Genomic DNA, 14005 nt, shown 5'->3' with positions numbered 1-14005 from the left:
TTAGGGTTGGAAGGGACCTTCAAAGGTCATCTAGTCCAACTCCCCTGCAAGGAGCAGGGACATCCCCAAATAGATCAGGTTGCTCAGAGCCTCATCCAACCTGGCCTTGAATGTTTCCAGGGATGGGGCATCCACCACCTCTCTGGGAAACCTGGTCCAGTGTTCTACAACGCTCACTGTAAAAAATCTTTTCCTAATATCTAATCTAAATCTACCCCCCTCTATTTTAAAACCATTACCCCTCATCCTATCACAACAGGCCCTACTAAACAGCCTCTCCCCATCTTTCTTGTAGGCCCCCTTTAGGTACTGGAAGACCGCTATCAGGTCTCCTCGGAGCCTCCTCTTCTCCAGGCTGAACAGCCCCAACTCTCTCAGCCTGTCCTCAAAGGTGCTCCAGCCCTCTTATCATCTTCGTGGCCCTCCTCTGGACCTTCTCCAACTGGTCCATGTCCTTCTTATGTTGGGGGCTCCAGAACTGGACACAGTACTCCAGGTGGGGTCTCACCAGGGCAGAGTAGAGGGGGAGAATCACCTCCCTCAACCTGCTGGCCATGCTCTTCTTGATGCAGCCCAGGATGCGGTTGGCCTTCTGGGCTGCAAGGGCACATTGCCGGCTCATGTTGAGCTTCTCATCCACCATCACTCCCAAGTCCTCCTTCTCAGGGTTGCTCTCGATCCATTCTCCACCCAGCCTGTATTTGTGCCTGGAATTGCCACGGCCCAGGTGCAGGACCTTGTACTTGGCCTGGTTGAACTTCTTTCACCTCATTTTGGCACCCAGAGAATAAATGTGACAAGGAAAGGAAACTTGCACGTGACAGAATGTCACCCACCATGAGACTCCTGCCTGAATAACTGGGCTGGCCTGAGGTGCCACTTCTTCACCCTATCCATCAAAGCTGATGCAACACTTCAATATTGATATGGCCTCATTTCCTCTTTGGAAAACCAGAGAGAATAATTCTGCGTGCTAAACAAAATAACTGCAAGGCTACAACACAGTTTGTGAAGTGCTCTGGCAGCAGTGTGGTGAATGACACGTAAAAGTACACCCACAGATACAAATCAGGAAAAAGTCAATCCCAAACACATGCCTCAGGAGCTGGTTTTTTTTAACAAATGCTTCACCATCTTCCTCTGTCAAACTTGTGTGCAAAAGACTTAAATCTTTTTGCATCAATGGCAACAAAACATCATTTAACAAAAAGGAACATTTGTTTTGTTACCACATGGCTCGGTTATTTTTAGCCAATCCTCATTACTACCTTTTGTGATCAAAAAATATTTGTACTCAGTTTTAAAATAACACTTGTACTTCAAATAAAGGGAGATATCATTCACCATCAGGGGTTTTGAGGAGATTAGAAACTGCAGCAGAGATTAAATGCTTTTTTGTCTATGGGAAACATGATATGGAGGCTTGGAGATCTCCACTGACAGCAGGACCTTTCTGATCTACTGATGAATGGCTAAATTTAGTCTCCAAACTTGGCATGACATCTTTTGACAGTAACAGTGAATTTCTGGGTTTTTCTTCTCTCTTTTTTAAGCCTAATATTGCTTAACTACTGTCTCTATTCCAAGGCAGTAGTGCTCAAGCCCAAATACGCTGACTCAGCTCTGCAGCACGACAAGACATTAGGATAATTGCAAGTCCCTCAAGCCACCAGACTTTAGAACAAAGACACTCCGCTCCTCCAGCCTCTCTGCTTAAGTCGTCCCACATGCCGGCCACAGACTCGGATATCCAAGGGGCTCTGGGATTACCACACCAACATCCCCCAGGAAGACGAAGGAAGAGGACGGAGAGGCTTGCCAAGCACCGATGCTTCGTGACAGAGGCAGCCAGCCCCATGCAAGGTGCAGGAGATCCTCCTCTTCACCAGGCTGCCATCCCAGGGGACATAACGGCAAAGGGCCTTGGGCGCCATGCCGGAGGCGTGGCTGAGATGAGATGGGAAACGCCGGCAGGGAGAGGGGAAAGCTGAGGAGGCACCCAGAAATTAAGAGTTATGCTGGTCGCATGTTAACCTAAGCAACCTCAGCTGTCTTCTTAATACTTATAAACCACAAGACCTGTGTTTGTGATGGTGCATCCACCTAAAACTGGTCAGTATGGTTTTGAACATGCCAGCCACGCCAACCCCTTTTCTCAGCTGTGTGGCTGAGTTTTTTTTAAATGAAGGGAACCACCCATTAAAGTATTTTATTATTTTCTTCCATTGGTGCAAACAGAGCCCAAAAAAGTTCACACTTGAGCAAGATCCAGGACTTGCATCCCAGTGTAGGCCAGTGGCAGCTTTAAGGGCTGATGCCTTGTAAACTACCTGAGCTAGATGCAAATCCCATCTGTCTTTGGAGGATTAGGGAATACTAAGTGTTTATACCATGCCATAGTTTAACAGACTGAATTCAGGGTTGGTCTGTGGTCTTTAGTTCAAAATATAAGAAATACTGAGCTCAAACAAGAGCACTAAAACAGCACAAGAGCAAGGGACAGCTACACCTCACCCCCTCACAACACGCAGCAAAGGTTACAGGAGGGTCTCCACATGTATTGAACATCTGGCATTTTTGGTGTGGGTCCAGGATGTTTGATGGGTATGTCCAGACACCATACGCTCACAGAGTATCTCACCCAGCCCCCTAGTGTTCAAAGGTCTAGGATCTCCCAATTTATACAGCGTACCACGTTGCCTGTGAAGACACGGTGATAAATATATTCTGTTTAAAAGCAGATACTTCTCAAATCATAACTTGCAGATGCTCAAAGTCTTTCATGTGGGTAAGACAAATGAGAGCCATAGAGACTGATTTTGTAGCCAGAGAGTACAGGAAACAACAGCAGGAGAACACTATTGAAAGCCTGGATACACTTATGGCTTTAATGAATTGGTCATCAAACATAACAACACACATATGCAGGTTTTACCTTGCTTTGTAGTTTGCTCCCTGCCCCCCCCCCATTCCCCTGCTATTCCCCATATATCTAGCAAAGTGGAAATTATTTTGAGTTTAGTTTATTAAATGGACACACATGGTACCCACATCTGCTGGAAGATATTTGAGGGAAATGCTGACAAATATCATCTGCATATTTAGTCAGAGGCCTTTTCATCTGTGACATTTCCTCTGACATATCAACTATCCCAAGTACCTCAATCCATCAGGGCTAATGAAAAGAGTTTCTTCTATAAAGTGTCAGGTGCGTGCCTGAGCGATTTAGGGACAAATCCTGTCTTACGTAGGATGCAAGCAAGAGACAAGATCAATACACTCCAAAGGCCAGATTCACACACCAGCACACCCATCACTGGTAGCATGCAAACCACCAAAACTGTATGCCAGCGCCAGGCACCAGCAGCAGCCCCCACCCCTGTCCAGGTCAGCAGCTGCTGAGGCTCTGGCCACTCCGCAGAGGAGGAGCTGGCAGCTGCCGCCACCACTTCTTGCTATCCATGCTGCGAGCTCTTATCCCACGTTGAGCGTGGAGGCAAACCTGCACTTCTGGCTTCAGAGCATCATCCAGGGCTGCAGCAGAAAACATATGGTTTGGTCCCACTTTACTCAGGAAGCACGTACAAGACAACAATGAGAAGAACAACAGTGTCCTGCTGAGAGGAGCATGATTGTACAGTAAGAGAAGATGCTTTGGTGTCAGCATCCTGGTTCTTGTAGATAGAGGGTACGTAAGTGTGGTACGGGAGAGGGAGACCCAAGCCAGGGAGATGCCCACATCAAAGCAAAGGTCAGCAGCCAATTTCCAAATCCCTGGAATGCAGGCTTTGGAAACATGTCCCATATGCTCTGCATTTGAATTACCATGGCTGTACACACACTGACTTGCCGGTGTTCAAGGCTGACATACCTGAAACTGGTTTTCAACCCACATTCGGCATTCTTCCTTGGCACTGTCATGACCGCCACGTGCCTCCTCCCAATTCCTCACTCCAGCAAAGACTCTCTAGTTATTTACTTACCAGACAAAACACAGACTAACTACGATTACAGTTCCGTAAAGAATAAACAACTGCTTGCAAGAACTGCACATTCCACACAGTTTTATTCAACATGTATGACCCCAAACTACAATATATATAATAATTGTCTCCACATGGCAAATCCACATTGTGGTTCTTAAAAAAATAATAACAATTTTTAGAACACATGCCACCAAAAAACACAGTATATTTTAGCCATCTCTAATGAAATACTCTGTACAAGCGATTTCCATTCTGTTGCATTCTCTAGCATATGGTGCTGTGAAACCATTTGTAATAACGCTTAGGCATTTTATAGTGTTTGTAGCTGAAGGCTGCATTATAAATATTGGCTTAAATTCTGTTGTGAATTTCACATTCAGAGGGATCACATTAGGTATGTATCAGGGCAAAATGTGCTCCATTAATCACTCGGACTTCCCTATATTAAGTAGTATCCCTTCAGAAGGGGGATACACTGAGACACAGGGAAGTTAACTGACCTGTTCAAAATTGTTCAATCCAAAGGAAAAAAAAATTTATTTTTTTTTTTTTTAAAAAAGGAAGCAACACTCTCTCAGAAAATTCTAATTTCTTCTCCTGTAAGAGAGTCCAGATCTTTGAAGGAATATCACTTGATGCCCACTCAAAGCTCAGAAAGATCATGCTGTTTTTTAATTTGGTAAAAGATTTGACAAGCTAACATATTCAGATGACCCCTGACTGGCTAGTCATTAACTCAGACTTTCATACCACTGAACCATACTCCCGTGAACAAATCCGCTTCTCTAACAACAATTCTCAGTGCAGAAAACAAGTATTTTGCACCAGTGCCTTTCGCCCAATGACCTGCATGCTGTAAGCAGTTATTTCTGTCTACAGCCCCTGATGTTGAAGTCATCTTTGGTATTTCAGTTACACAAGTGTTTATGTGAAGACCATAGTACCAGGTGGTAACTCCTATTGTAATATGCCTACAATATTCACTGTGAATTACATTAGATTAAATCCAGTGTTTTTTTCTTTGTTCTTTGGTGCTGTTTTTTTTTAAACCAGAGTCTCAGAACATATCTAATAATTAATAATCTAATAACTAGTAATAAATAACAAATTAACGGCAAAACTATTTTCAAGTCCATATACTCCTTCCAACTTCTATTCATTCCAGATCGAGAATTTCCATGCTTTGGTACAATTTTTACAGAGGACGATCCAAGCTTTGCTAACATGTCTTCAGCATCGTGAAAACATTGTTCAGATTTAATCAAATTATGAGTCCCTAAAAGACCTCAGTTTGCACATTTTCAAAAAGAAAAAAAAAATATTTAGTTTTTGGCAATGGATTTTGCCAAAGAATCCTTTTTCAGGCGAGGAACCTCTGGCCTCACAAAAGCGTTGCACGGCAGGAGAGGCGTATGCAGCACCCACCGCAGGCTGCACGGATTCTGCTGGCAGCTGCCAGCTCGGAAGCAGGGAGCAAGGCAGCGTGCTCTGCATGGGTCACAGCGCTGGCACGCAGAACAAAGCCAGAGGCAGCAGCGCAAGTGGAGTACAAACGGATCGGGAACAGAGACCAAAGCTGAATGTCACGCAGCGACAAAAGCCCAGGGTAAAGAGAGAGCCCAGAAGGCAAGAGAGACCAAGCTCTGCAGGAGGAGGCTGTCATCTGTAGGACCCTCATGCTACGCACTCTACATGTCTGGAAAAATCAGGTATTAGGTTGCACACTCAAAAATAGCCGACGCTTCTGCTGATTTTGGCTTTAATCGGCAAGTTTTTCTTTCTCATGTATAAAAGGGGGTAGTGATACAAGCCATTGTTACTATTACTCAAGTGTATTATCATAGCTGTGGAAGCCACATTCACGAATCAGGATCCTGCTGTGCAAAGTACCGTACAAGCACTTCACATCACAGCAGTGTTGTGTAGATACTTCCACTGGTGTCTGCAATAAAGGAAGATATCTTAATAAGAACAACAAAGAAGCTAAAAAAAAAATAAACAGTTCTGCATCAGATTTGGACACTACCCTGAAAAAGATGCACACTGAGCAATCAAGACAAAAAACAACATGAAGTGACCCAGGTGCTAACTGAAGTAGAAATTATCAGAAAAAAAATGGAAATATATATGAAAATGTCATTAAAGATGATAAGAGAATTTACGTGCGTAAGAGGGAAGAGAGGAATACTGACATTTTCTATTATATCAGTGGAGCAGACAAGAGAATTGGCATAAGCATCCCACCTGGCTTTCACTGTCCTTAGTGACCCATGAGCACGCTTTTATTTTGTTATTTGGAACCCTTAAAAACCACACCGCAAACAAACAAATGGTTAAGTGGCCAACAAGCCCTTAATTACTGACATGACAGAGCTGTCATTGTTGGTATTCACATTTTGGTTTTGTCATGATATGGAGAAATACAATCAGCAAAGCAAAGGTCCTCCTGGCATGTAATCTGTTGCTTGTTTCAGGGTTTCAAAAACCCTGTGCGACTCTCCAAAAGCATCACGAAGCAGAGCTGTTTAAAAGAAAAGATTTTCACTGGAGTTGCAACTGAAAATATCTCTCTGTGGGTTTTTTGATTTTTATTTTTTTTTTAGTTCAGAAACCTATTTTATTTGGCAACATCCTTTTACCTGCACTTCTACACAAAAAGAGATAAATAACATGCACCACCACAAATAACACGCCTGCACAAATATGCACTGCACACCTCTTTTTCGTGTTGGGCTGCAGCTTGTCATCAATTCCCAAAATAATTAACTTTCTGGAGGAAAGGCTGGAGGAGAACAGTACTTCCTCCACCTGCTGGTGAGGAGGAAGAAAAGATCTCCTGGCTCTCTGGGCAGAGAGAGGCCCCTGCAGCTACTCCCCATCACCTCCCAAGCGCAGCCTAAGGAGAGAAAGGGAGAAAAGTTCCTGGCTTTTGCAAACAGCAAAATCTGTCCCAAGTACAGATGGTAACTGAAAGGAAGCACAGATAATAAAGGGGGCTTCATAAGAGGTTATAACAAATAGTCAGCAACATTAGCAAGCTCCAGTGGTGGCAGGGAGAGCAAACGACTCCCAGCAGAGCACCTTGCAGGAGGGCACCCACAGGGAGCTGTAAATTGGCCAGGGTGTCAAACCCCTGGTTTAAGCTCTGCTGGGAGTGCTCCAGACAGCCTAACAGGGTTTATCTGATGTCTTCCATGTTTCAGAGAGCTACATGCTCCCTTACTAACACTAATTTAATTAATATTAATGCATTTTTGTGTCCAGGTGTTGCTTTCTGTATAACGTCAGGAAAAGACAGAACACAAGACTGAAAATGCAGATCCACAATTTAAACTGCATTATAAGGAATATTTACTCCAGTGGAATCATTTACTCCAAGAAGAACCCAGCAGCATCTACCATCTTCATGCACCATGCATGGGTTCGGCCAGAGGTGGTCAATACGCAGCTTATCTAAGGCTGACATAAGTGTAACAGTGGATTTCTTGGCTAACAAACATTGAACATACAACATGAACAAAGCTCAGTTCTTTGGTTTAACATGTGCAAGATGACAAGTGCAGAAAACACCCACAGAAATGTCAACATGAGTGTTACTTCACAGGCTTGCGATATCATCTCTTCATCCTTACACTTACCAACAGGTGCCTTAATTTAAAATATCGTAAGTTACACAGTGTACGCTGAGCCAGTACTAATGAAGGAAATGTTGCTGGCAAAATTAGGCACCTCATATGTCATGTGGTGGGCAACATTTAACTACTTTGTGCAGCACGCAAGACTGTCTGTAGCCACAGCAGTAACTAATACACAAATTCACACAAGTTGTTTCCAATAACAAACTAAACGTATCACAGAATCTACCCCGGAGCTTTATGGCAGGAAGCTTTATGATCACATTCCACTGAGTTAAGAGGAAAGACAAACCGTAACAATGTGAATAAACCTGCAACCCGTTAATAAGTGCCAAATACTGCTTTCACTCAAGTCAACAGAAATTCTGCTATTGATTTCCAATGGCATCGGACTAAAGCACATCTGTACCTTGGATCGAACCATCTTCTCATCTTGGTTTTACTTCATTAACTCAAATCTGCCAATTTCTGTTTCACTCCTGAGCTCTCTATTTATACAGATGACGACAAATCCAAAGTTCATGCTTCATATCAGAAGCCTGGCTAATCATACAAATACCTTCATGAAATGCCATACAGCTAAAGAGATTGTTAACGGACAAGAGAAGCAGAAAAGCCAAATAGGAGAATCGCTTGGACAAGGCTGATGGCTGGGAACACAATGCCGCTGCCAAGGTCCAGCTTCGCAATCTGTTACCGTACAGCTTCAAATACCTGCTTACCACTGAGTAAAGAAAAAGATGATCAGCTAAACCAGTAGCAGAATAGGAAGCAAACAGATTGGACTAGAGTGACCTTGGGACTCTCATCATCTAGCCAACGGTTGTGAGATGATTTGCATTGGATGAGATGATTTGCACTGGACATGGCGCAACAAAGGCTGCCGGTCGTGTCGCTTGCTCAGTGCATCTGCAACTGGACGCAGGGCCCCATCCAGTCCAACCTGCTCACCGACGCTACAAACACTGCCCACTAAGAAGAACAGAGGAGACGAAAGGGAAGAGAGATGTGGGCGGGGGGGGAAACTGAAGGAAAAACTCTGTCCCTCTCTGACCAGTCATCCCATTCGTGCTCTCGTCTCACCCACAGAAAGCAATCAGTGTTCACTGCAGCAGCCAGACAAGGGAACTGTCAGAAAACAAGAAGCATTTTCCATTCACATAGGTCTGTCTGGATTGCTGACAACTAGCTTTTGTTCTGTGAACAGACAAAATGTGGATATTTTGCATACACTCACAGCTGTTGAAGTTCAAACAGACACGTTACACCAGAACTCGCCTGCAGACTAGTTAATAATTATGAAGTGCCACACGCCAAGGCTTGTATCACTACAGTATAAAACTCACGCCCCAGTAAGGATTTGTTCAGCTTCTGCATACCAGCTGATAGAGCCAGTGTAACATTTTTATTGCATTTAAGATTGCATGGGTATTCTGATTTTCACCCTCCCCATTTCAAGATGGCATTAGCCGTATAAATTCAGTTCAGGTCGTATCATGTAAGTATCCTTAGCACTGTAGCTGAAGTGCTTGACAGTTAGCAAAATACAGAAAGACCTGCTGTGTTGTCCACTTAGAGGAGATACACATCTACGCTACATCCTTTACTCTGGGAGAGCCCTTCCCAAAACCTAATCTCATTTACAATACAATCACCTTTTTTTTTTAATTTATCAAGTAATTTTAAAAAAAGGTGGTTTTGATGTATTTGCTTATTTACTACATTTCGCAATGCAACTCAAAACTTATCTACTTACAAAATAATAGTTAATATATAACATAGCCCTGGAGCTTTTGTTAGCCTGAAATTGTAAAACAGCCAAGACAGCAAACTTTAAAAATCATGGACTTGGAGTGAGCATGTGCAGAGATGTCCATCTCTGGTTTCTCTTTAGCCAGCCTCCAAATGAGCTAATAAACTGAAAGCATACATGATATGACTCTACAACTTGGCTGAAACCCTCATTTTCACTGTCGACACAAAGATATTTAGTTGCAAAGTAAGTATCCCTTATTAAAGCCACGGCATCTGCAATTTCATTTTCTGTTTTACAGTTCATTCTGCCTCTGGGTGCTTCCAGGAAACCAAAAGGGAAAGATAAATGAGACAAAACCTGTAATGTCACTAGGGAAATGTCTCGCTTTTAGACAAAGTCTAGTGAAAACTCAATTAGTCTACTTCATATGAAAAGCAGCGCTAAGATCTCTTTAGAAAAGCATCTGTTTCTCTGGGCAGTCTTTAACGCAACGCCTGCCTCTCATTCGCTTGCCCTCTGTGAATACTTACATATTTCAGGGAAGGAAAAATGACAATAACTCTGACTAATGTGTACATTTCTTCAGTTGCATTTCTGCACCCCGCTGGAGCGCTGCACCAGTGAGGAAATGCTGAAGCTGAGTTATTGCTGGACAAGCTCCGGGCTGCTTGAAGTCTCGAGCCAGCCGGCACCGCTGAGCAGTGAAACGGATCGTAAAAACCAATGGGGCCGGGGCGCAGTCCCTGCAATTTTTTTAGGTGTCAGCAAAGTTCAGGTCACAGAAGTATGACTGAAGCACAGCGTTTTTAACTGGAGAACCAGCGTGAGAACCAACATTTGCCATTCTGACAGTACTCCGTGAGTGGCTTGGGTTAGCTGGGGGGATGTGACAGGTTTTGCCAAACCGTGAATTTCCAGTGGGGAAAGAATAACTTTTCACAGTGGACCCGTATATAAAAACAAAAACAATAAGCCACCCTCTTTTTTCCAATAACATACCAATACTATCACCCTAAAAAAAAAAAAAAAAAAAAAAAAAAGAAGTTTTTCTGTAGGATTTGCACTTCAGACAAAGCCCTGGACCCAAGCGGGTGTGGGTGGGATGGATGGTGGGATGGATGGTGGGATGGATGGTGGGATGGATGGTGGGATGGATGGTGGGATGGATGGTGGGATGGATGGTGGGATGGATGGTGGGATGGATGGTGGGATGGATGGTGGGATGGATGGTGGGATGGATGGTGGGATGGATGGTGGGATGGATGGTGGGATGGATGGTGGGATGGATGGTGGGATGGATGGTGGGATGGATGGTGGGATGGATGGTGGGATGGATGGTGGGATGGATGGTGGGATGGATGGTGGCCCAGGCTCCCTCACACCGATGGGTCCCTGAGGGGATACACCCGACCGGCTCCATTCCCGAGCAGGCGTTAGAAAGAAAAATGAGATCTAGATACACAAATAAAATTAAGAGGCAAAGAGAAGCCCCTCCGGCTGCCTTACCACTCTGCCAGAAAACCTCTCGATGGCCCGCCTGACTTTGCCGTAGGTGCCTTTGCCCAAGGTCTCCTGCAGCTCGTAGCGATGCTTCAGGTTGTGCTTGTGGTGATGCCGCTTCACCCCCTGCTGCTTCCTCGCCGCCGTTACCCCGGGGGACGGAGTCTCCCCGACCGGCTCCTCCATGGCTGCTGCCGCCGCCGCCGCCGCCGCCGCCTCACTGCCGCCGCCGGCCGGCCCGGAGCCGCAGGAGGAGCAGCGGGGCTGCGTAGGGCTGGAGCTGCTGCTACCGGGAGCGGCCGCCTGGGCGCCCTCCATGCCCGGCGGCGGCGGGCGAGGGGTGTGAGCGCCCCGCCGGCCTCGCCGCCTCTGCCTCGGCCCCGCGCCCGCGCCGGCACCATGGGGCGCGGCGGGGCGGGGCGCGGCGGGGCGGAGGGCGGCGAGGACTGGGGGACGGGGAGGGGGACGGTGGCGCCCCGCCCTCTCCTCCCCTTCCCCGCCGGCGGCCGCACACGCGCGGGGCGGCCCCTCCGCCCCGCCACGCCCCGCCGAGCCGCTCCCGGTGCAGTGGGCCGAGCGGGGGTGGCTTCGGTGGGCATGGTAGTGGCGGCGGGGAGCGCTGCCCCGCGGGCGGCCGGGTCGGGCTGGGGCGCTCCCCTCCTTTGTGCGCGGGGAAGACCGGGCTCCACGGCCGCTCTCCCAGCCCCTCAGCGGGGCTGACCCCCAGGGCGGCGGGGAGGGCGGTCTGGCCTCCGCCGCACGGCCGGCGGAGCGCCGGGGCTGAGCCCCCCACGGCCTCGGTGGGGCCGGGCGGAGGCGTTGCCGAGGGCAGGCCCAGGCCCCAGTACCGGCGCCGCGGGTCTGGCGTGGGCACCTGCAGTGCCCGGGCGCAAGCGTGGGCGTGTGGAGGGCGGGCAGGGGCGCGAGAGAGCCTGCACCAAATTTAGATCTGGAAAGGTGGTTGTTTTTTTTTTCCAGAAAACACTGTAATTTTCCCCATTTGCCAAGCGGGCGAGGGTTTCCTGCATGGTTTCCATGTAACTGGCGCTGGCAGAAAAACAGGGGCACGCCCAGCCCCTGCCTGGCCTCGCCATGAGCAGAAGCTGTTTGCCTGCTACCAGACCTTTTTTTTTCATAAGAAACCTCCCTGGGCCCAAGTCCTGCTGTGGTTGACATTCATGCAAGTCAGCACCAAGATCCAGAGCTGAGGGACCCCCTCACCTCTGCTTTCGGGAGCTTTGAAATATAAATGAATGCATCAGTTTTGCTTTTTTCTTCATTTTGAAGCACGGTGGTTATTTCTGTCACAAAAACGTCCTGAAAACTTAAACCAATGCAGACATATAAATTGTTGCCAGTGTTAAGACAAATCAGAAGTTTCCTTTAGAAAAGAAGCCATCTCCAAGCCAGAGAAGGCAGATGGTCTCTTGTAGCAGAAATGGGAAATTTGTGTGGGGTGAAATAATTTTGGCATGTTCCAGTATGGCCAGTTTGCTGGATTGGCACAAAGGTCTGGCTCGGTGTCTCTTCCCCACTGACTATCCTTACGGTGCAGGTTACAGCTGGGATTGTCTGCTCTGCAAAGATAATGGGCCTTTTGAAATCACTGGTTCAGCTTCATGGTCGCAGCGATGTCAAGGCATAGAATTTCAGGGGTCAGTAACCCCATCACTTCATCTCGCTGGGGAAGCATTAATGCAGAAGTTGGTCCATGTGCTCGGCCCATTTGACTGTCTGGCTCCTGCAAAGGCTCAGATTTATCAGAGGTAACTAACTCAGGATCATTAAGGTGATGGGGTGATACCCAGGTACCAGCTTTGGTGAGGACTCTCATTCGGTTCCTCTGGCTTGGCAGGACGATGTGTGAGACGAGTTCCTCAAGGTTCCTTCCTGAGATAGTGAACACGCTGCTCTGAGGTTGCAGCCTCAGCCCCTCTGACGTGATGAACTTGAAAACACAAGTTTCTCTGTAATTGCCATCTCTGCACCTTCATTTTAGGATCAGCGGAAGTGCCTGATTGGCTCAAGGTGAGTCTGTCTAGTGCAGTACCCTGTTCCTGGCAGGAGCAGCACCACACTGCACAGGTTGAAGAAGACAAAAAGAATCCTGCAGTGGTCAGAAGTAACACCTCCCATGCGGAGTTCTTAATCTCTGGGAGCCTGATATTGGCTTAAGCCCTAGAGCATGAAATTCAACATCTCTTTCACAGAATGCACCACAAACTGGCTATTCCAAAGCAGAAAGGGTAAGGGAAGCCTCACTCTGTTACTATACAAAAAAAAAAAAAAAAAAACCAACCAAAAACAGTGCTGTGTCCTCCTGTAGCCCATTCCTTTATTTTAATTGTGGAAAAGACAAAAAGGCTATGGCCTTTTCTTTGTAAGATATAAGACTGCATCAGTAGCTTTCATGTTTTTGTTGGTTTATTTTGATGCTCTGAAACTTTATTGCATTCCTCACCAGCTGGCTCAGAATGGAGCAGTGCCTGGGCTACCTGAGCCTACAGAGAGGGAGATCTGCATCAGCTGCCTTCTGTGCCCCCAGTTTGAAACCCACTTGTATAGCTCTTGTCACACTGAGCGAATCCCCCAAGAAGCATGCACACGAAGGAACTGGGGGCAGACCTGCTGCAGGTCTGGGATGGGGATGCAGCAGCACCGAGAGGCAGGAGGGAGCCAGGAGAGGGGCTGGCAACACAGAGAACAAGAAAGGCACCTTTGACTGCTGGGAGAAGTGAAAAATTGTCCTGGCCAGTGTTCACCTCAGTGCAACTTCACTTACATAGATTAAATCAGAGTCTCAATCTTGCTGAGTGCCAAGGGTACCACAGTCTGTCAAGATGACAGTAACAATGGCCTGCTGGTTTTGCATCAGCTGGTTCGAGCCCCATTCCCACCAGAGATGAGAGCAGCCTGGGTCCTGCTCTGATCTATGGCAGCTGACTGCGTGCCAGACTGCGTGAGCAGCTCAGAAATGCTTGGTCTCCCTGGAGGCAACAGGGAAGAGTGTCCAGCTACGGCTGTCTGATTGGAAGCTTCCTTCAGGCTGGAACTCGGTATAGCCTATATCCAGGTCCTTTATACCTCTTGAATATCTGAAAAGCATGAATGCCAGTGGTGAAAATAGA

At 46.9% G+C, this 14005-nt stretch overlaps 1 protein-coding gene across 1 annotated transcript in view; it reads right to left on the bottom strand.

Moving 5' to 3' along the window:
* The window catches only part of NUAK1 (NUAK family kinase 1), a 50205-nt gene extending 38941 nt beyond the window's left edge, over nucleotides 1-11264 (bottom strand). Inside the window, exon 1 of the mRNA XM_086754078.1 lies at nucleotides 10884-11264. Coding sequence (XP_086610204.1) covers nucleotides 10884-11195 — 312 coding nt within the window. The 5' untranslated portion in view covers nucleotides 11196-11264. The remainder of the gene's footprint in view (nucleotides 1-10883) is intronic.
* Nucleotides 11265-14005: the final 2741 nt, after the last annotated feature.

Source organism: Chlamydotis macqueenii, chromosome 1 (assembly GCF_036417535.1).
Source record: "Chlamydotis macqueenii isolate bChlMac1 chromosome 1, bChlMac1.mat, whole genome shotgun sequence".
In the NCBI taxonomy this organism is placed as follows: Eukaryota; Metazoa; Chordata; class Aves; order Otidiformes; family Otididae; genus Chlamydotis; species Chlamydotis macqueenii.
The sequence above is the reverse complement of the archived record's forward strand: the minus strand, read 5'-3'. Positions and strand labels throughout refer to the sequence as shown.